The sequence below is a fragment of the Vulpes vulpes genome, chromosome 1 (assembly GCF_048418805.1).
Source record: "Vulpes vulpes isolate BD-2025 chromosome 1, VulVul3, whole genome shotgun sequence".
NCBI lineage: Eukaryota > Metazoa > Chordata > Mammalia > Carnivora > Canidae > Vulpes > Vulpes vulpes.
Window position 1 is genome coordinate 149,198,149 of NC_132780.1, and position 22,667 is coordinate 149,220,815.

Here is a 22,667-nt window from a genome sequence, read left to right on the forward strand (position 1 = left end):
TACACAAATTTGCCTCATCTCTATGTGTCTAGTTTTTCCCATCCCTAAAGCCGAATTGTCATTCCTGCTACAGCACAGCATTGTGGGAGCTTGGCATATGGAGTAACAGACTGGCTGAGCCTCACTTTCCCTAACTATAAACTGGTGAGATAGTAAATCTTTGTGGGTGTGTCTGGCCTGCATGTCTATTCTCTCCTCCTGGCAATACCAGTCCACTCCTTTAGGGAACCTCTTTTGCCTCTTCCCAGTAGTCAAACTGTGGCTGCAACATCACCTCATTGTCAGCCCCTGGGCCATCTGAGATGAGGATGAGCCAATCATAAGCCTTGAAAGAACCTGAGGCCAACATAGAATGAAATCTGGGCAATCCGGATTGTCTGAAAGTCCCTGGATTCATATTTGTTCTTTCAAACATATGAGCTAATAAACCTTCTTTATGTAAAAGCAACAGCCAACACCCCATGCCCCAAATAAAAAACCAAAACCAAAAACAAACCTCCTTCTCCCAATTTTGTTCAGGGCCAGCAGTCCACTGGGGAATGGGAGAAAGCAACCATCTCTGACTTTGTCTTGAGTTTTTTCCTCTAGCCCTGGGTAGAGGAACTCTCACAGTAATCCCACGTTTTAAAATCCAAGCTGAAAAATAAAATAAAAAATAAAAAATAAAATAAAATCCAAGCTGGACTCCAAATTATCAACATTGAGTTAGGAAGGGTCAGGATGGGGTCATTGCGCGCTGTTTTCATCCTTTGTATGCTGAGGTTTAAACAAACAAAACAAATAGGCTTTAACTGAAACAGGGGAGATTCATCGTCGCCAAGAAAAGAAATTCTCACCTTCTAGAGAGCTAAATGCTTGAAATGGGAGAACAAAGTTGGCAATAGGAGCTCCACCCACCCCAGTATCTTCTGGAAGAGAGGACCAAAGACCTCTAAGCTGCCCGCCACACACACACACTCCTTCTATGAGTATACTGAGCTGTCTTCACTTGCCCATCTTTTTCTGTCCAAAGCTACGACTGTCTGATGATGGGAGAGAAGTAGGGCCTTGAATGTTGCTGGGCGCTATTGGGCTCTCTGAGGTTCAGTTCCATGGGCACCAGAGTTACCTCTACCAGTTTGGGTAGCTAGGCAGTGGGCCCAAAGAGAACCCTATCGAGAAGAATGAAGAGGTAAAAACTATTACAAGAAAGGCAGCAAGTTGTACGAATGGGGTTATTGGGTGATGAAACACGCTCTGGCACAGTGTCTGTGCCTCTGTCAGGTGTTTTTAGGGTGTGCTCGGAGAATGTGCCAGGCTGGGGTCAGACCTAGGGCTTGTTTTCTAAACCCAGGAAGAAGAACCTTAGGCGGAACAGGCTTAGAGCTTTGGGAACTCAACCTCGCAGTGTTTGGCTTCTCAAGGGAGGCACCAGGGCAAGGTGTGAGGACCCAGGAAATGCGTGTTTTTAACAACAATCCAGGGAGGGGAGGATTTTATTTTTCATTGTGCAAGCCTTCTAAAGTATTTTCATTATTTGCCAAGACCATGTGATTGTAACAAAAAGAGACTGGCTTACAATTATGAACCATGAAAAAATAAGTTCTTTTCCTTTTCTCACATAATTTCTGTCAGGTCAGATTTTTAGCTTTGGTGGATGTCAGAAGAAAAATTTATCTCACAGAGAAAGGGGCAGAGTTTTCCCGTGAGAAGACTTTTCTCCTCCTTTGTCTACGCATCATCTAGTAGCTGGCGATAGCCTTGCCAGAGTGGGACATGAGATGGGGCGATTAGCTAAATGAGAATCCCTGGGATGTGACCACGCTGGGAGCTAGAGCTCAGGCTCTACACAGTCTGGGCTGGGGGACACTGTATGGCCCAGGTGGTCATAAGGTGGTCAGTCTGTCATCTGAGTTGAGGAGGAAAAATGTATGGGACGGTGTACAGTGTAGGAATGGTCATGCCCTGTGGTGGCCCTGAAGAAACGGTATGAAGTCTGGTGAGCCATTAGGTTATTTCACAAGTACGGACATGTATAGGTGGGTACTCACTGAGAAGCTGATCAAGTGTGTGGCCTGGGCAGGATGGCCTAGCAACAGTTGAAAGCTGGTAGAGTCATGTACCTCAAAGCATTGGCAGGAGCCCTGCTCCAGAGCACAGACCACCCACTAGAAATCATAGCTGTGCCTGTAAGATCACCCTGAGCAGCTGTTCTATCTCCCACCACATTGGGTCCCAGATGTGGGGCTGAGTTCCAAATTACCCAATTTGGGAACACAGTAGTTACCCTTAAAAGAGAGGGAATTGTTGGGTCAATTCGTATAAATATTGATTATATCTTAATCTCAGTGTTACTTGTTTCAGCAAAACAAAACCCAGTCTCAGGTAGCTCTGTGAGTTGTCTAATTGTCCAAGTTTTTTTTCAGGGTCTCAGAATAATGTTCCCTGGACATTCTGTTTCTCCATCCTTTCTCTCAGGATTTACTGGCATCAGCCATCATCTTACTCCTGATTTGTCATTTGTCATTTTTTTTCCTATCCCAGCTCAGCATTAGTGTGGGTGTTGGGGAGATCCCATGTCCCAATCTCTGTTCATTCTTCCAACAGTGATCCTGATCTTGGTACAAACAGAAAGAATAGTGCCTTAAGTGGGCCACTGCCCTAAATACAGCAGCCTCCTGATTTATTTACAGAGAACACTGATTTCATCAAGTTGTAACCATCATCCACAATTGACAAGCTTAAAAAAATTCCACATATCACAATGGTTTTGTATTGCATTTAATTGGTGTTTGCTGTTCATGACAGTATGGTTTTGTTCTTTTTAGACACTTTACTTCTAGAATCTACAGTTTTCTTCAATTGGCAGCCCATACTGATGCTGTGACTGGATCATTGCTGTTTGCCATGGTAAGACCTGCTGCCATCAGAAATGCAGGATGCTCCTGACTACTTCCACATAGTGGCTATCCGGGGGTGGCTGCCTCTGACTCCCAGGCTGCAGGAACTTCTTAATTGTAGGGATGTTACTGATTCTTGTTTTAAATGCCTGAGAGGAGAACCAGAACATTAGAGCCTCAATGACAGTCACGGCCTATAACAGAACTTTGTCATGGGAGGATGGTATTTAGACTGTCAGCTTACAGAGCCCAGTTGAATCTGAGTTAATCCCTCAACACCAGTTTGCTGGATGTTCCCGGGAAGGTAATACAATGGCTGGTGTGCTTAGTGTGAATTAAATAATCTTATTTAAAAATCATTGTCACAAGTAGGTGGCACATAATAAAAACTCTAAAAAATTCATATTCTTTGACCTACTGATTCCAGTCCTAGGAATTTATTAAAAGGATGAGCAAAGAAATAATATTAAAAATGTTGGCACAGTGAAAAATTGGAAATAATCTATGTTTCCAAGAAAGAACACTGGTTATACAAACTATGGTATGCCCCTACAAGATATATAAGCCAGTAATTTAAAATGATATATATAAAAAGAAAGAGGAAGTTCTCTGTATTAACAGGGAAATAACTCTAGAATACAAGGATTAGCTGAAAGAAAGAAAGAAAGAAAGAAAGAAAGTAAGTAAGTCAACCCGCCCGCCCCAAGCAGAACAGAATATATTTGCTGTTTTGTGTAAGAAAACCAGGGGTGATGGGGCACCTGGGTGGCTCAGTGGTTGAGCATCTGCCTTTGGCTCAGGTCATGGTCCTGGGATTCTGGGATGAGTCCTGCATCAGGCTCCCCACAGGGAGCCTGCTTCTCCCTGTGCCTATGTCTCTGCCTCTCTGTGTGTCTCTCATGGATAAATAAATAAAATCTTAAAAAAAAAAAGAAAGAGAAAAGGAAAGAAAGTAAGTAAGAAAGCCAGCCAGCCAGGGGTGAAGAAGAGAGAAAAAGAGATATTCATATTTGTTTGTATCTACAAAAATAGGAACACTGGAAGGGTACACAGGAAACCAATAAAAGTGATTATAGGGGCAGGAAGATGGGAGGTTAGTGGTGGCAATGAGCTTTCTCAATTTATGCCCTTTTTATATAGTTATAATTATTCAAAAAGATGTGACTATTATCTAATGAAAATAAAATAAAATGATATTGCAGAGGAATATTTGTTGACATATCAAAACATTCACGATAATTTTTTAAATGTTAAAAGCAAGCCATGAAATATTTAGTATGATCTTATTTCAGGGGAAAAATGTAAAATAATAGATCAGAGAGTCTAATGTGGTGGCATCTGGCTGGTTAGGTCTTTTCTTTTTTTATTTCATACAAATGCCTAATGTAAAGACCTGAACTTTCATTTCTTTTGTAGTAAGAAAAAATACTGTTCTTAAACTACAAAACCTATGGTCACCTCTTTGATAAAATGTTTCTAAGGAAATGGAACAGAGGCCAGCTCCAGTCTTGCAGTGGCAGGATCCAGAAAGAGAGGTCTAAGGATGGGCTGAGCAGCAAGGGATAAGCAAGCAGTGATACCTAAGCAGAAGCTCTGAGCAATGGAGGGGCATTGTGGGGTGTCCCTGGCATCAGGTACACTAAAGTGGGGCAGAGTTGTCTGGCAGGCGCTCTGAAGGGAAACGACAAGACAGATTTGCCAGTGTCATCACTCCATCAGGAAAAAAATGCTCAAAAAAAAATGCTTTTTTTTAAAAAAAAGAAGGCATTAAATATTTATGCTAGAAACCAAAATAACCCATCATAAGAGATTATTCCTGTTCTAGGAATTTATTAAAAGGGTGAGCAAAGAAATAATGTTAATAATGTTGGCACACCGAAAAACTGGGAATATCCTATGTTTCCAAGAAAAGAAAACTGGTTATATAAACTATGGTACATCCCTACAAAACATATAAGCCAGTAATTTTAAGGGTTTCTCCCATCATTAGGGTTTATTTCCTAATTATCCTGTAGTGCAAGTAGGAAAAAATTACCAAAATAAATTAAATAATGATTTTTAAAAATCTTCTTTTGAAATTGACCTGGAAATGCATTTTGTTTTACTCTTTGTTTCTGTTCACTTTTCCTTGGGCTTTGTGTGGCTTTTAACACCCTACCTGTAGCAGACGGAAGTCGGAAAGAACAGAAGCGTTGAGTTCTTCCACCATTAAAATCGCTTCCAACAGTTGTATGTCTGCCCAACTGAACTTGTTGCCAACGAGAAAATCCTGTCCGTGGTCTTTCAAAATCTACAGAAAGAGAAATAACAAAGAATATCAAATAAAAGTAAAGACTATTTTGCCTGGCTTAGCACTTATAAAAGCAGGGAGTCTTCTGTACAGATCAAGTTCACTAAAGAAATCCTTTTCTTAATAATCTCCAAGACCGCTGGAAAGGATCAGATGCAACCAACTCTTCTTAAACACTCTTAGATATTGCTGTAAATTGGCACAACCTTGTTGGAAATCTGTCAGTGATTATCAAGACATTTTGGGTAGTGAAGCGCTGGAACAGAGTCCTCTCTTAAAAGCCTAAAGCTGGTTAAGTAAAACTGTACCCACCAGCCCAGGAGACACAAAGGTCATGATTGGTTAGAATGAGGCTACTGTACCGCAGGTAGGAGGCAGGATGATAAAGCTCATTTAACATTATAACTCAAATAATCCTACCAGCTTTTTATTTTATTCATTTGTTTGTTTGTTGTTTTAAAGATTTTATTTATTTATTCATGAGACACACACAGAGAGAGAGGCAGAGACACAGGCAGAGGGAGAAGCAGGCTCCTCGCAGGGAGCCCGACGTGGGCCTCGATCCCGGGTCTCCAGGGTCAGGCCCCGGGCTGCAGGCCTACCAGTTCTTTAAATGGAAGGCATTTCAACGACACTCTGCATTGCTCCCCAATAAAGAAGAACCGGACTGTCTGATACTGCGGGGCACTGGCAAAACTTCACTGTAGCCTGATCCGTAGTAAATCCTCGCTTCCCAAGGCTAAGGCTGAGCAGAAATCCCAGAGAATTCTTCCACGGCCCACCTTTACCCCGGAGCCCTCTGCTAACAAGTCTCTCGCACCAGGCCCCGCGCTGCCCTTACCAGGTGTATTTCGAGGACATTCGTACTTAGCACTCAGCCAACACGACTTCGGTAAGGTCGTAAATTTGAAAGACCTTGTTTTTTTGATCCAGGCGGGATTGGGCCTCCAGTATTAAAGGTAAAGAAATACCCATGGTACGTACGATGTGAAGGTAAGGCGGGGATGCCCTGGGCTGCCGTTGGCTTATTTTTTACATCGGAACAGAAATGTTTCTGAACAATGTATGCTTTCGGCGCTTTGGGTTAACTCCCTTCTGTTTTGGTACAGGCTCCGCGTAACTGCGTTACGGCATCCGTTTCGGGGCTCTCGCCCCAGCTCAGGTCCGCCGCAGCGGCCCCCTCCCGGAGCAGCCGTCTCAGCAACAGGAGGCCAGGCCCGGACCCTGCGACCCGCCAAGCGCCGCGGCCGGTTCTCCTCCCTCCCTGCGGTGGGGCGGGGGCCTGGGGGTCGCTCGATGACGTCAGCCCCGCCCTCGCCCCGCCCTCGCGCGCCCCCATCGCTCCCAGGGTCTGCGCGCGCAGCGGCCGCCCCCCGGACCCGCCCACCGGGCCCGCCTCTCGCGAGAGCACCCGAATGTCCCCCCCGCCCCCCCGCCCGGCCCGGCTGGGGCCCGCGGCGACCCGAGCTGCGACCCCGCAGCCTACCTTCTCGAAGACCGGGAAGTAACGAGTTTGGGCCTTCTGCACGATCAATGCAAGACTCTCCTCTTTTTCTGCCGGGGGTTTGAACGCAGCCAGCGCGATCATCAGCATGAGGTCCAGGGTGCCGTCCGCGTACATGTTGATCCTGACAAAACCGGCGCGTGACTCGCGTCCCACGGACGCCTCTGACCTCGGGGGGCGGGGGGGGATGGGGGGTCCCCGGGGGGTCCCCGCCTCGCAGCCTCGCCGCCTCGCCGCCTCGCCGCCGCGACGGTGAAGGGCGGATGGGGCGGATGACCCTGTACACCCCTTCCCGGTGGGTTCCGGCCCACGGGGGATACTAGGACCTCGGGAAAGGCGCGCTGGGTCAAGGGATGTGTGAAAAAATTAGCAAGTGCTTGCAGGTTGAAGTCTGCCGTGAATACATCATTGTGGTTTTAAAGACCCGACTGGATGAAGTTCACCGCAGGTGCAAAACCGTTAGTGCTTCCCGAGGGAAGATACATCATGTGGCAGGTCTTCCCCTGACGTGGCAACCTTGTCAAGTCAGACAAATACCTCGATTTCATTTTCTAAAATTTTCCTTTCGTTGACAAACACAAAGGTTAAAAACGACTGGGGCACCCCGCTGGCTCAGTGGTTGAGCATCGCCTTCGGCTCAGGGCGTGATCCTAGAGCCCCGGGATCAAGTCCCGCGTCGGGCTCCCTCCCTGCATGGAGCCTGCTTCTCCCTCTGCCTGTGTCTCTGCCTCTCTCTGTGTCCCTCATGAATAAATAAATAAAATCTTTAAAAAAAAAAAAAAAAAAAGATTGCCTGTGTATCCTCCACTGTATGCTAGTTGCCCAATAAATTTGGCTCAATGATCATCTTTGTCTTTTTAACATATATAAAAGCACAATTTACTTAATTGTCCTATCGGAATTATAAATCTTTTTTTTTTACATGTGAAATTGTTACCTAACTAGTCACCTTTAACCGTAAAAAAATAAGCACATTCATCCAAATAATGGGAAACAGCTTTTGCATGTCAGTACTGTTTACATTCTTATAAAAGGATTCTTTTCACACACTGTTTGAAAGTGCTTGTCTTGCCATGTACTTCTGGGACTGCAAGTCAGGATGACTCAGTTCATTTGAGAGTTGAAAAAGTTGGGGTATGCCTCTGGTTATGAATTTTGTTCATTCTTATGCTATACTCTTTCTCTCTTTTTTTTTTTTTAAGATTTTATTAATTTATTCATCAGAGAAAGAGAGAGGCAGAGACACAGGCAGAGGGAGAAGCAGGCTCCATGCAGGGAGCCCAACGTGGGACTCGATCCGGGGACTCCAGGATCACACCCTGGGCCAAAGGCAGGCACTGAACCACTGAGCTACCCAAGGATCCCTATACTCTCTCTCCTAAACAGTTGAATTTGGACCTTTCTCCCACCATGTCTTCTATCTATATGTATGGACCATCTCAGTGTCCATGCTTATGGTGATGAGATTTTAGGGACCATGGAAATGGCCCTTTGACCCCAAATCTAGATAAAACTTTTATAGTTGTAAGTCTGTCTTTGTTTTGTCTTTAGTTTGCTTATCTCCTGTAAAACTGAACCATTCCTGGGAGTAATAATCCAGCTATCTGCAGCCAGGCCTACCATAGTGCCCAGCACAGGGTAGAGGCTTGTGGTATATTTGTGCAGAACAGTGAATATACATCTTCACCCTTCAGTAATTGTGACAAAACTCAACAGCTCCTTCCATCAATAGCTGGGGTCTGTTTTCTGGAATGATCTCATGACTTGCTTTCACTAATAGAATGAGGTGGAACTGATGACCAGTTCTGAGCCTAGAACTTTAAGAGGCCTTGTGTGCTTTTACTCTCTCTCTTAGAACCTTCCCTAGCTGCCCCAAGAACAAGCTCGGCATGAGACAATGAGAAACACATGCCCCATGTGCCCCCACCCCTGCCCTGGTTGATACTTAAAACCCAAAACCAGAACCTCCTGGCTGACTACTGATTGACCACAGAATACATGAGTGAGTCCAGCAAAGAGGAGTCAAGCCTGGCCGAGATATGCCAACACCCACATGACCCATAGATTGATGAGCAGTAATAAATGAATGCTAATTTAAGTCACAGTGTTTCAAGGTGACATGTTACACAGCATTATTTGTGGTAATAGATCATTGATACAATGCTCATTGTTTGTTTGCTGAGTCAGTCATTTCCACTTTCATGTAGAATAGTTTACCAGGTCATTTTATGAGACCATATTTGGTAGGAGTGGGAGAGAAGAGGAGAATGTTGAATGCATACCACCATGAGTAGTAAAAGGGAGTATATATCCAGCTATGCACAAGGCATATGGGTATAGCAAGAGCATCTCCCCTTGTTCCCCCTTGCCTTCTCCCCCTAGTCTAGGCTGAAAGGCTCTATGTTAACTGAGTCTCAGCTGGTGCGAGACTATAGAGCTTGGATAAGAGTCAAGTAACAATGTAAACACTGTGCTACCTGACTGTCTCCTTCAGGTCCTTCCCATACAAGTCATATTTGGCAGCAAGGTAGCTGAGGATGGCTCTAGTCTGCGTGAGCACCATTCCATCAATTTCAACCATAGGTACTTGGCCAAAAAGCAGGCGTCCATCTGTGGATTGAGAAAAGCAAAGTTAGATTACTCTCCTTCCATCGTTGTGGTAAGCCTGTAGGAGAGTTTCTTCTAGGAGCGGATGACCTTTTGCACAAGGATTTTTAAAACTCTCAGATCAAGAGCACAGGAAAAGATCTTTGAGATCATTTAGCTCATTCATATTATAGACTGTGGCACTGTGAAGGCCAAGGGGGCAAATGTGACTTGCTCAAGCTTACAGTCAGGAGACAGCTAAGCCAAGTGGGCCTCCTAACTCTTAGCCTAGAGCTGTCTCTGCTGTCCCTCTCTAACTCCTATGCACAAGTAATAGTAATGCTCAGGCGGGTGTCTCAAGCACAAGAGCAGCATCACAGACTCAGGGAGGACTGGAGGATTTCATAGGCTATTAGGGAGGACTTCTTGCCAGAATGATCATGGAAGAGTCTCTGGAGATCCATTTCTTTTACTTATTCAATACATATGTACTGAATCCCTACCACATGTTAGTGACTGGCCTTGTTTGGGGTGGAGTAGGGCAGAAATAAAGAAGAAAGGAGCTTCAGGAATATTTGAGGCGATAAAGTTCCTAAACAAGAATTGGGAAAGGGGCTAGCCGGCCTTCTTCATTCAGTGAGATCTACTGGTATACCGCATCTGTGACCACAGAATTTATTTTTTTTTTAAAGATTTTTTATTTATTTATGATAGACATAGAGAGAGAGAGAGGCAGAGACACAGGCAGAGGGATAAGCAGGCTCCATTGCCGAGAGCCTGATGTGGAACTCGATCCCTGGACTCCAGGACGGTGCCCTGGGCCAAAGGCAGGCACTAAACCACTGAGCCACCCAGGGATCCCCAGAATTTATTTTTATATTATGGTAAGGAGATAGGATGCAGAGAACTTAGAGGCCTTCTGCAAAGTCATACAGTTTGTAAATGGCAGGTCTGCTGATTACTAGTTGAATGTTTCTCCGAAAAATAATATATGTCAGTCTCATGGCTATTTCTCAGGAATGGTGGGAGCTTCCAGGTTTCCTTAGGTAAGGAAAGTAACATTGTGGTTATTAGAACTATGAAAGTACTAGTCTTTTCTCTCTCTCTCTTTTTTTTCAATTTTTATTTTTTTAAATTTATTTATTTTTTAATTTATTTATTAATGAGAGATAGAGAGAGAGAGAGAGAGAGAGAGAGGCAGAGACACAGGCAGAGGGAGAGAAGCAGGCTCCATGCAGGGAGCCGGAGGTGGGACTCGATTCCCGGTCTCCAGGATCAGGCCCTGGGCTGAAGGCAGGCGCTAAACTGCTGAGCCACTGGGGCTGCCCTAGTCTTTTCTCAATGTGAGAAACTTTTCTAGGGAATTGTAAGGATGAAGGACTTTTTCGAATTTAATCAAATTTTGATCTTTTCTATAGTCTTGGTTCTACAATTGTGACCTATTAAACAGTGTCTTTTAATCTGTTGAAACCACTGAGAAAGAATAGATATTAGCCATGAGCACTTCTTTTTTGCTCCCTCCCTTCCAACCCACTGGATCGTTATTTAACAATTCTTAAAGGATTCTTTAACGGGATGATGAGTATTGAACCAATTAGCTGAGTCAAACCCATGCTTTCATCTCTAATTGAGGTCAAAGTCAGAGTCTACTTGATAAGCTTTTACGGATAAGGATACAATGCAGATGATAAATTTAGCCCTGTGACAGGGACACAGTGAGTACTCAATCAGCGTTAGCAGTCCTTTTTCTAATAGTTGTTACTCCAGAGTCCTGTGTTCTATGTTGAAATTAATATTTCCAGAAACAAATATTTATTTTTTTCCAGTAAGAAAACATTGAATAAATCCAGGCTCACCCTTCTGCAACTTCTCATATTGTTCCGCTGTTTCAATAAACTCTTCTTCAAACTAGATAAAGGATAGAAACTTTGTTATAACTTTAATGTCCTGAGAGAGAGAGAGAAATATTCACAGTGTAAAATGCCCGGTGTCTTTCAGAATAAACATTTTAAAAGGAACCACAAAGTTGTCAATTTCCACACAGCTGAACATTCCACCGTGTGTGTGTAGACTAGCTTAAATGGGCATGGGACTGGCACCCCTCTTGGGTTTTGCCTATTTATAGGATATCCTCAGCCTCATTCATATTTTCCCTTTTCTTCACCTTAGCTCTTTTTTTCTCTCTCCAAATTCTTGTCCTTTTCACCAACTTCCCCCAATGATTTCCCTTCTCTCATTCCTCTCTTCTCTCTCTTCTGTATCATTCTCCCTCCATATCAGGTCAAATTAAATTTCTCTTTGATGTTCATACATTCAATGAAAGAGATCCAAAGATCATTACCCAGGTGGTATCACCATCACTTATTGATGGAATCCCTACAGCTTTTATGGGTGAGAGTGACTTTTTTTGTTCCCCAAACTTTGAGATGGGGGTAGGATAAGGTGGACAAAACAAAGAAGGTCATGCATGAGTCTTGTTTTAAAGCAGATGGCATACAAATAGGGAAAAAGAAGTCACACCTGCCTGAAACCAAACAATTCCAAAACACTCGTGCAAATCTATGGTAAAGTCAGTGGTTAAGGAATTCAGAATTAAGGAAGGATCCTGGTGGGGCAGACCTTTCCAAGGAGAGCTCAAGAGGAGACCAGACTGCAGCTGGATGTAAGGTTCCAGTTGGCAGCCATGGATAGAACAAGACTGAGGTGCCAGGACAGAGCTGGAAAGACCACAGTTAATTGGTTCCAGTAAAGACAATGATCCAGTTGTGGGTCTCTTCTCTCTCCTTTGTCTTATGAGTCACCGTGACTTCTTAGGCCTCTATGAAGCTTCCAGAACATCTCCCTAGGCTTCCACCCTCCCAACCTTGCTTAAACAGAGGACTATGTTCTCTCCCTCAGCTCTTACAAAGAAAGATACATGGAAAGGGAAAGAGTGGTCTATCCTGAAAGCCCCATCCTAAATTTTGAAGGGGGAAGAGGACCACTTCGGTCTACCCAAATTACCCTCCTTCCTTTTCCCAATCAGGAACCAACCTCCACTCCAGCTGCAGCCAGGAGCCAGCGGATTGACTCCATCCTGCCCCTGCCACGAAAGTAGTAGAGCTTGGGTTTGGTTGCCATGACTCCTGGCTCAGGGTTTTCTGAAGGGCAAAATAAGAAAAATAAGAAAAGCAAGAAAACAGTGATCACAGAATCAGGGTGGTGGTTATCTCCAGTGAGGAGAACGAGTGTTGTGATTGGAGAGGGGTGCAGGGGAGGAGGCTGGAGTGCTGTTAATATTATATCTTTTTTTTAAGATTTTATTTATTCATGAGAGACACAGAGAGAAAGAGAGAGAGAAGCGGAGACACAGGCAGAGGGAGAAGCAGGCTCCTTGCAGGGAGCCTGATACAGGACTCTATCCCAGGACCCCGGGATCACACTCTGAGCCAAAGGCAGATGCTCAACCACTGAGCCCAGGCGTCCAGACCTGCACCCTTTTAAAAGAGTATAGAACTATGTGACCATACCTGATAGCACTTTCTGCCTCACCATGGCAAGGGCTACAGTGACCATTATGTTAGTGACCCCTTCCGGTCTCATAGGATTATTGAACGTGCTTTGAGAATACTAAGCTCTATACCAATTTAGAGGACTGCTAGGTCTGCTTTTCTCACATTTCCCTCTCTCTCCCCATAGGTAACGATGCATGCTTCATGGAAACAGCAAAAAAAAAAAAAAAAAAAAAAAAAAAAGCCAAGTCCCTGGTCCAGTCAGTGCACACGGTGCTATGGCTGGGAGGTTGTTTAGCTCAGGGTGACACACGGATCTCATAGGGACCCACGGCTTCTCAACACAGCACTCAACATGGTCCTTTGCCCACTAAGCCCCAAACTGCCAAGTAACCTGTCCTAGCTGGGATTCTACTTGAGGATGCTTCTTGTGCTAACAAAATTCATAAGGAAGTTAAAAAACCATAACAGTAGCTCGGTTTATGATAAAACATTTGACTGGGAATACCTATAACCATATGACAACAAGGTCACTCACTCAGGTTCATAAAATCTTACAGGTGTTTTGAAGCAATGTTACCCACAACCACTCTATTTTCTTATATGTTGGATTTATAGTTTAACTCTTGGAAAAGTTGAATTCCTTTCCTCTTTCTTTTTTTAATATGGAATGCTTCACAAATGTGTGTGTCATCATTGCATGGGGACATGCTAATCTCTGTATTGTTCCAATTTTAGTGTATGTGCTGCCAAAGCCACATTAATTACTTCCTTGTGGTCTTGTCATCCCTAGGTACTATTTATGTCGGGTTGTTTTCAAGATTCATTACTTTTAAGTTGCCTCTTTAGCTATTGAGTGTTGAGAGTTTCAGGAGCTTCCTAAAACCCCACTACTTTATTGTCTTGGGAGACACAATGATTAAGAAGGCACCCACATTCCCTGATTAGAGAAATTTGTTTGGATCTAGTAATTCACTTAGAATGAATCTTACGATAAAAATCAGTGACGAGAAAGTATGACAAGAAGGAGAAGGGAAATGGTGGCTTCTTGTTAGCCTCTCCCCAACAAAAAAATTCTTGAATTCTCTGGTCTCCTACAAGGTCCCACATATGATGGTTAAGGAGCAAATGTAAGTGCTGTTAAAAGTCAGAAGGAGGAGGCCATAGCAGTTCCTAACATGCAACAGGCACAGCAGGATGCGCATGCCTGGTGGGTTCCAGTGCTAGAGAAACTCACATCCTCATGGGCCATGTTTCAGGGACTGACCAGGTGTCAGGAAGGCTGCAAGGCAGACAACTACAAAATATTTAACAGCAGCAAACTCTGGGTGATTGACAAATAATTCAAGCCCTCACTCTAAGAACCCTTTCCAGGTCTCTGTTCATTCTGCTACCTTCAGACAAAAATAAAGCAACACTGGTGAAATTAAATATCACTCCATCTTGAGGAGCTCCACAGAGTTCCAGCCAAGCTGACCCCTCTCCACCGGCTCTGAGAGACAGGGATGAAGCTGTGGATCTGGATGGGACTCAGATTAATTCCTGTTGTTCTGTGTCCCTGAAACCTTCAACCAGTCCAAATTCTGTTTGAAATAAATCTTACAGTGAAAGAAGGTGGAATATAGGAACAGCTGCCAACACCCTTTTTATTGTAATTCTATCCTGCTCCTCCAGTTAGCCAAAGCTGAAAGTTATCCTTTTATTTAGACCATGGATCCAGAAAAGGTCATCTCTGGTAGCCTCCAGAAAGCTGTTTCTAAGCAATGAATGGTCACTTAAAATGCAGGCTGAATGGTCTTTCTTCTGACTATTCTCTTAGTTATTTGAAATCCAAATTTCAAATAGAGATTAAAAAGACATTAAAAAATCCTAGCCCCAGACTGCCCACGAGAGACAGATACCTAACGCCACTACTGAGTGTCATAACGTGGAGGCTCCAGACATCATATTTGTTCCAGAAACCCAATGAAATCTCTCAGATGAAAGGAGAGGCAGCAAAATGTAGCCCCACTCCTCCCTTTTTAAGATTTTACTTATTTGAGAGAGAGAGAGTGAGAAAGTAAGAGTGGGGGGCAGGGCAGAGAGAGATGGAGAAGCAGACTCCCCACTGAGCAGGGGGCCCAATGTGGGGCTCAATCCCAGGGCCCCAGGATCGTGACTTGAGCTGAAGGCAGATACTTAACCGACTGAACCATCCAGGTGCCCCACAAAATGTCATCCTAAAATGGTCAAGAGAGGGTAAGCTTCTTGCTGGCATTGCAGAATCCACACTCAAAGGGATGTAGAGATACGAGCCCTTGGAGGTGCTGGAATAAAAAAATCGGGAACTGGCAACATCAGGGAGACAGGAGTCTGAGTATGAGGGAGGGATTGTGCTGTGTTCTGCTGGGAGGTGTGCTGTCAGGGGGGGAGAGAGGAAAGCTGTGCTCCTTAAGGTGTATAACCAAGAATGTGGATTAACAGCCATCCTGGCTTTGCTGAGAGAATGAACCCTGAGAGAGCTGAGGGCATGGATGTGGATCTGGTCACATTCATTTCCAGCCCCTCTGCCAGGCAGATACCCAAACAGAAATGTCCAGTCCTCAAACAGAAATGATAACTTTGTGTTACTGTCCCCATCTTTCAAAGGCAAGGGGCTCTGGGCTTTTGAGTCATGAGTCCTCACTAATGTTGCACAACCTTTATCCACCTCTGTAAGCCTCAGTCTTCTAATCCTTAGAATGGGTATGGTGGTTATACCTACTGACTTCAGGCAGAGGCCTATTGTGAGAACCAAGGATGAATAAAGTAATGGGTAAAGTACATACCACAGGATGTGGTCCATATCAAGTAGAGTCCCCTGTGCTTCTTTAAATGACTTACACACAGATTTCATGTTTTCTTAGAGTTTCTTAGGCTGGTTGGCTTGTCTATTAGTTTTATTTGAGATTGATACGTGTTGCAAATGCTACTGATATTTTGTAAAAGGGAGCCAAGACTTTTTAAATTTGACTCAATATTGTGATACAGGATATTTTAAAAGCAAATCTGATGTGACTTTTGCCTTCATTTTGTGACTGTGAGCAGCATTGGAGCTTTTTCATGGTTTGTTGCTATATGGAAGAGTACTGGGGGACTTTATGTGATGCCTACCAATATTTCCCACTTCGTTTCTGCCAGCCCCTTACATATATCCTCAGGGTACGTGGGAGATTGAAGGATCTATCTTTGGAATCCAGAGTTGAATTACAAGGATAGGATCATTCCTCTCCCTGGCAGCATGTCCAAACCTTCCTCGATGTTCAAGGGAGCCCTAAAGTTAGAATAAAGGAGACCCCACCTCTGATAAATAGGACTGTGGCCTGTAACCTTCCCTCTCCAGTCCATAAGAAGGAATTTTTCCCTAGTCATTAATAACCAGCCACTCGAATGATAACCAGTTACCACTTCTTCTATAAAAATCTGGATAAATGTCTGTGCCCCCCATAAACAGCTGGTTCTGGCCAACCATTCACCATTCCTCAATCTCTCCGCTTTAGCTCAGTGGTGTCCTAAAGTGGGCTCCTAGATGAATGATGGGAGACTGAACAGGAGGGACGCTTGGGTGGCTCAGCAGTTGAGCGTCTGCCTTCGGTTCAGGGCATGATCCCGGGATCCGGGATTGAGTCCCACACTGGGCTCCTTGCAGCGAGCCTGCTTCTTCCTCTGCTTGTGTCTCTCATGAACAAATAAATAAAATCTTAAAAAAAAAAAAAAAAAGGAAGACTGAACAGGACATCGTCAGGAGCTACACCAGACTCCAGTCCCTACCCCATGCCCTTCCGAGGAGCAGCTATTTCTTCTGGAAGAGCTGATTACAGAGAAAGGGTCAATACCACTTACAATCTCACCCCAGCCAAGAACCAACTGCTCCCCTGGGATTCTGACCTGCAAAACTAACAAGGTGGCAAACTCTTGGAAGGCAGGAGTCAGGGTATCTTTCTTCCATCTCCTAGAGAACCAACCCAGCACTATCCCAGACACATGGTGGTTACACAGAATATACTGCTATTGCCTCAGTGGGCCTGAGATATCAATTTCTAAACTTGCTAAAATGTCTATGTTCCATCTTTCATTCTTTCCTTTAACATCAAACATTTATTGAGCTCCTGCTATGAATACAGTACTAGGTTAAGAACTCCAGGCATACAAAGATAAATAAGATATAGTTCCTGCAATCAAAAACCTTGTAAACCTCATACCTTGTGATGGAAACACTCAGGTTCCCAAGCTGTAAGTCAGAATGAAATTGTGTTTAGAAAGAAATACAATACGTTATTACAAGAATTGAACAGAGCCATACAGAATGAGCATATATAAACAGAAGTTTTGTCTGAGCCCTGCTCCTTCCAGCCCCTCCCATGGCATTATAGGTTAAAGACCTAAATCAAGTCTTTTAATTCTTTTTTTTTTTTTTTTTTTTTTACCTCTAATGAAGTTCAACAAAGAGTTGGATAAATCACAGCTTGGTGATATAGAAAACCAAGTTTGTGCTTCAAAAAGTAAACCCAATTATTTTCATTGTTTAAAAAAGAAAAAGGACATTGTCAAATCTGAAATGGACAGGTGCAATGGGCATATTTGTTCCTTTTCTGAGAAATAAAGGGAGCAAAAGAGAATGTTTTCTGGGTGTCACCCAAAATGCAGACACTGTGAACACAGCTGCTGGAAGATCCAGAACCTGAGATGTTGAGCTCACCATAAATTCACACTCCAATCTTCAAGTCTCTTTTTTGTGCTGCTAATATTGCCCAACAAGTTGGTCATGAATTAAAACTGATTCACCAAGTAGGCTTCCCACACAGGGCTTATTACATCAGGAATTGAAAGCCACCTCTTGGGGCTTGCAAACTTCCCCCATATGCCACCTCACCTGAGATGAGCTGTGGGACGCACTGCCCCCACCCCCAGAGCTCCAGGGGCCCGTGCGGTGCTTGGTAAAAAAAAAAAAAAAAAAAAAAAAAGCCACATTCAAAATGGGGGCGGGGTATGCCTGGGTTGCTCAGTCAGTTAAGCCTCCGACTCTGGTTTTGAATCAGATTGTGCTCTCAGGGTTGTGAGATAGAGCCTCGTGTTGGGCTCCATGCTCAGCATGGAGTCTACTTGGCAATTCCCTTCCTCTCCCTCTGCTCCTCCTCACCTTAAATAAATAAAATAAATGGGATCCCTGGGTGGCGCAGCGGTTTAGCGCCTGCCTTTGGCCCAGGGTGTGATCCTGGAGACCTGGGATCGAATCCCACGTCGGGCTCCCGGTGCATGGAGCCTGCTTCGCCCTCTGCCTGTGTCTCTGCCTCTCTCTCTCTCTCTCTGTGTGTGACTATCATAAATAAATTAAAAAAGTAAAAAAATAAATAAATAAAATACATATTTAAAAAAAAGAAAATGTGGCAGAACTCATATGACTTATGCCCTGGGTGCCAATAAAAGTAAAGACCTAAGTTGAAATTTTAACTCTACTTCTCACTTCTGCAAGTTTTTAAAACTCTGTGAGCCTCGGTTTCCTCGTTTGTGCAATAAGACTAATTGTTCTTAATTCACATGGGTAGTTATGAGGTGGAAATAAGATAATGGATGCAAATCACTGAATACAGTAAGGACTCAAAAGATGACACGCACACACACACAAACACATCTACATCTCCAGATCACAGCAACATTCACTGTAAGGGAAATTTGCTTCTGAAAGGAAAGGAAGGCATTCTCTAGAAGTGTGATTTTGGACCAACAGCATCAGCTTCACTTACTAGAAATGCAGACTCTGAGTCACTGGGTCAGAGCTACGGAATCAGAGTCTACATTTTCACAAGAGCCCCAGATGATTCACTTGTATATTAAAATGAAGTTTGAGAAGCCAGGTCTGGAGTGAAAACTCAACAAAACTGCATCTGGGGCTCAGTGTGTGGTCATTCTTCTCAGGGACTGTTATGCAGGCATAAATTACAGAAAATGATGTTTTAAAAGAGGGGTGAGCAAATGGTGAAGTGCTGGAGTTGTGTGTGGCTAAGAATAGAAGAAGAAGAGAGGAAACTGGAGGTAATTATAAGTGAATTTCCCATGTTAAGCCATTTTCATTGGCCACCTTTGAAGAGATGTGAGGCCTTCTTTCATCCCCAAGTTTAACCAAGTAGCAGGTGTGTAGCTTCCTCCCAATCATGAGGTTGGTCTGGAAGAAATGTCAGGTGCCCGAACTATAAAAATGGAAGTTGGTACAGAATTTGGTAACCTCTTTCATTTATTCCCAGTTTTAAGTCTTTCTGATGTCATTTCTCTTTCCTTGTCATTCTTCGCCCTGTGCTCCTAACTGAGGAACACATACATTGGGAAAGCAGTCAATCTTTTTCGGAGTGAAATTCTACTGACAATGTTATCAGCTGTTTTAGATAATTGTGGCAAAAGAGCACACATTTTTATCAGTTATTTGAACAGTTGGGCAAAAGGCAGGCTTTTACTGAAGTTTCTGGCTAATGAAAATTTTAAGGGGTTAATTTAAGAGGCTGGGAGTTTTAACAGATGCTTTGGGCCAAAATATAAGATGTCAATTCTAAATCTATTATTAATAGAAATATCTGTAGCATTTACTTTGGTTTCTCCAGTGGATTAGAATGACCTATTTTCATTGTAACCAGCAGATCAAAATGTGTCACTGAGACAAAAAAAAGAAGAAAAAAAAAAAAAAAGAAAGCAAAACAAAAGAACTCTCCCAGATAACCCTGTATTCCCCCACAGTACTTAAATTTGCCAGATTGGAAAGGTGTAGCATCAATTTAGTCTTTCGACAAAGACTATGTTCAAGTTGGAAAATAGCAGCATTAACAGCATAACCAAGGCCTTCGGTATAGTTTCAAAGTGTGGCTAAGTATAGCCTTAAAGTTACAGTCCATTTGTAATTGACTAGGAATTATTCTCTTCTATTTTCCTAACATGTTCTATTAGCAAAATATTTAATTAGTTGATTTGATATGTTGATTAGTTGAATTGGACATGTTATCTAAAGGTAAGCCTCCAGGACACCTGGGTAGCCAAGTGGTTGAGCGTCTTCCTTTGGCTCAGGTCGTCATCCCCGGGTCCTAGGATCAAGTCTTGTATGGGGCTCCCTGCTGGAAGCCTGCTTCTCTGCCTATGTCTCTGCCTCTCTCTGTGTGTCTCTCATGAATAAATAAAATCTTAAAATAAAAAAAAAAAACAACTAACAAGAGATCAATTTATACACCCAGGCATATAAACTGACAGATAAAAAATATACCTGAGCCAAGAAAGAGACGTTCATCTGCCCAGGTGACTGAGGCTGCTGGGAGAATGAACAGAGTGGACCACAACTGGCCCCACTGCTCTTTAACGATCAGGACAAGTCCTAGAAAAATTGTTTTCAAGGCTTGACTAGAGACTCATTTTTCAACAGGACCTCAGAGGAAGTCCCCTGTATCAGATTATTTGGATTATATCTTCCAGGCATATGTTGAGTAGGCACCTAGAGAGGGAGATTTAGTCTATGTGTTAGGAACTATGACACAGTGAGCGGGGCCTGTGTTCTTCTCTTCAACTGCATACAAAAATATCAGATTTGAAAAATATATATATATATATCAGATTTGCCTGAGGAGAAAAAAATGTAATGGCTCAATTCTGCTAAGTGGGTTATTTCCACCAATCAACTGAAACACCACTTGACTCATATATCTTTAAAATTACATTTAACATCAGAGGGGCTACATTTTAACATCTAATATGTATGCCATGCATAGGCAATGGAAGTCTTTATTTTTTAAAAGATTTTGCTTATTTACTCATGAGAGACACACAGAGAGAGGCAGACATAGGCAGAGGAAGAAGCAGGCTCCCTCCAGGGAGCCTGATGTGGGACTCCATCCCAAGACCCCAGGATTACAACCTGAGCCAAAGGCAGAAGCTCGACCACTGAGCCATCCAGGTGCCCTGGCAATGGAAGTCTTTAAAAGGCCTTGTCTAAAGGCATATTTGCTATCTTGTTTTCGTGTACATATCTACTCTGCATAAAAATACATTCCTTTTATTTGATACAAGCAGGTTTAAAATAATAGCCATTAAATTAGCCAAAGTTAAAACAATTGCTGCTGTAAGCTACAAATCTGGCCACAAAATATAACTATCCAGCCAAATCCAAGTACAATGTGTAAGAAATTCACCACTAACCTTATCTCTTCCTGGCTCTTTTCTGGGAGTGCTTCTTGGAGATCAGGTGAGGGTTTATAACTCTTTCCTTTCCCCGCTGAGTGCTCCACCCAACTCAAGGGATTAGACAAGCACTCCAGTTTGTACACGCCTCTGGGGCTTCACCTTACATCTGCTGTTTGTGCATTTGGGAACGTATCAAGTTACCCAAGTAAGGATCCCACTGGCTCACTGAACAAATCTCTGTGACAGGCACACTTTTAGGTCATGAGTCTAAAATGGTGGCCCTGGCAGCCACAATTCCTGCATGTGTGGTGCTTACATTCTATTTGGGAAAGACAGGCAGTGTAAATATATGAACAAATCAATATGGTGCATTAAAAATAATAGTAGCAACAATGTATTAGATGATTATAGCTGAGGAATGTGACATCTGTAACAGAAATGTTATAAGGGACCAGGAGGAGGAATCAGGAATACTCTGTTAGATACCTGCATGGGTCACCTTGGTGGCCCAGTTGGTCAAGCATCTGCCTTTGGCTCAGGTCATGATTCTGGGGTCCTGTGATCAAGCCCTATATTGGGCTCCCTGCTCAGCAGGGGGTCTGCTTCTCCCTTTCCCTCTCCCCCTGCTCCACTGTCTGTCTCTCACTCACTCTCTCTCAAATAAAATCTGAAAAAAAAAAAAAAAAAAAAAGATAAGATACCTGCATTACCCGTTAGGTATCTTATTTGAAAGTCCCAGCATAGCTGTAAATCTGCATTATAAATTTTCTGAGTGGCTTGTCCTGGGTCCCAGAATCATTAAGTGCCGTACCCCCTCCTCTGTCCAGACACCCACAGCCCCCTTGTATGTGGTTATGCACTTTAAGCCCTTGGTTTACTGCTGTGGCTTTAGTTGGTGAGGCTTCTAGTTTACCTGTTTGGGTTTAGCCCTGCACCCTCTCGCACAGTGTTTTTAAGGATAAACAATTTCTGGTGCCTGACCCTTTACTCTATTCCCAGAGTCTGGTGGTTCAGGAATATGGGGGGTGGCATGCCATGGGCTGAGACTCAAGTGTAGGAGTCTGGCCCAAAAGGGGACTGTGACAAAATGGGGGTAATGCCACCTGAGGCAAGATGGCAGCGGAAGGAGGCTTGTTTTCAGTACAGGAAGAGCACTGTCCCATGTGAGGTCACGCTTCCACCCGGAAAGCCACGGGCTTCATTTGAGACAGTGTGGCCTTTTCTATTTGTTGCTTCTAATCCTCTGACTCCCTACAGAAGCCAACCTTTCTCTCTGGTTGTTCCCTCAGAGCCAGCCTTGAGGGCCCCCTGGTGTTTAAGAAAATGATAACCCAATAGTTACAAAAGGCTTAGTGTCTGCATATTACCAGGTGATGGCACTGCACAGTAACATCACACCAAAATCATAGTAAAAAGTAGCACATGTTTGCTGCCATCCCACAAAACTCAATTATACAGACGCCCGGGTGTTATTAAGGCAATGTCTGGTTCCTATCTATACGTTGATCAACACCTAAGTATAAAATGTTTCTCTTCCCTGAAGAGGTTATAAGGAGCAGTCCAAGAGACCACCCCCACTTCTCACACCAGCTTCAAGTTGAAGGGTGCCCAAAATCCAGCCTTAGGTTCCACAAGTCACTAGAACTCATAGAACATGTTGAAAGCTGTTATACTTACAGCTATGCTTTACTACAGGGAGAGGATACAGATGAAAATCAGCCAAGGGCAGAGATGCCCAGGGCAGA

At 43.6% G+C, this 22,667-nt stretch overlaps 2 protein-coding genes and 1 pseudogene across 2 annotated transcripts in view; all 3 read right to left on the reverse strand.

The window, feature by feature from the left end:
• Positions 1 to 636, reverse strand: part of LOC112914067 (glutathione S-transferase A3) — a 55,011-nt gene extending 54,375 nt beyond the window's left edge. Inside the window, exon 1 of the mRNA XM_072733880.1 lies at positions 497 to 636. The gene's annotated coding sequence lies outside the window, so the exon portion shown is untranslated. The remainder of the gene's footprint in view (positions 1 to 496) is intronic.
• Positions 637 to 2,744: 2,108 nt separating this feature from the next.
• On the reverse strand, positions 2,745 to 21,129 carry LOC112914068 (glutathione S-transferase A4-like). Its single transcript, XM_025991060.2, has 7 exons — positions 20,938 to 21,129; positions 12,293 to 12,399; positions 11,116 to 11,167; positions 9,151 to 9,283; positions 6,656 to 6,797; positions 5,038 to 5,169; positions 2,745 to 3,028 (listed from the first exon to the last, which is right to left on the reverse strand). Exons 2-7 carry the CDS (start codon positions 12,377 to 12,379, stop codon positions 2,906 to 2,908), a joined length of 669 nt encoding a protein of 222 aa, XP_025846845.1. The 5' UTR covers positions 12,380 to 12,399; positions 20,938 to 21,129; the 3' UTR covers positions 2,745 to 2,905.
• On the reverse strand, positions 13,410 to 13,509 carry LOC112914280 (U6 spliceosomal RNA; annotated as a pseudogene).
• Positions 21,130 to 22,667: the final 1,538 nt, after the last annotated feature.

Excerpts from the sequence above, each read along its gene's own strand:
- LOC112914068 (XM_025991060.2), bottom strand. The coding sequence starts at position 12,379 with ATGGCAACCAAACCCAAGCTCTACTACTTTCGTGGCAGGGGCAGGATG. Across the intron at positions 6,798-9,150 it reads GACCTGAAGGAGACAGTCAG|GATCAACATGTACGCGGACG; the intron begins GTAGCACAGTGT and ends CGGTTTTGTCAG. Across the intron at positions 5,170-6,655 it reads ACTTCCCGGTCTTCGAGAAG|ATTTTGAAAGACCACGGACA; the intron begins GTAGGCTGCGGG and ends CTCTTTCTGTAG.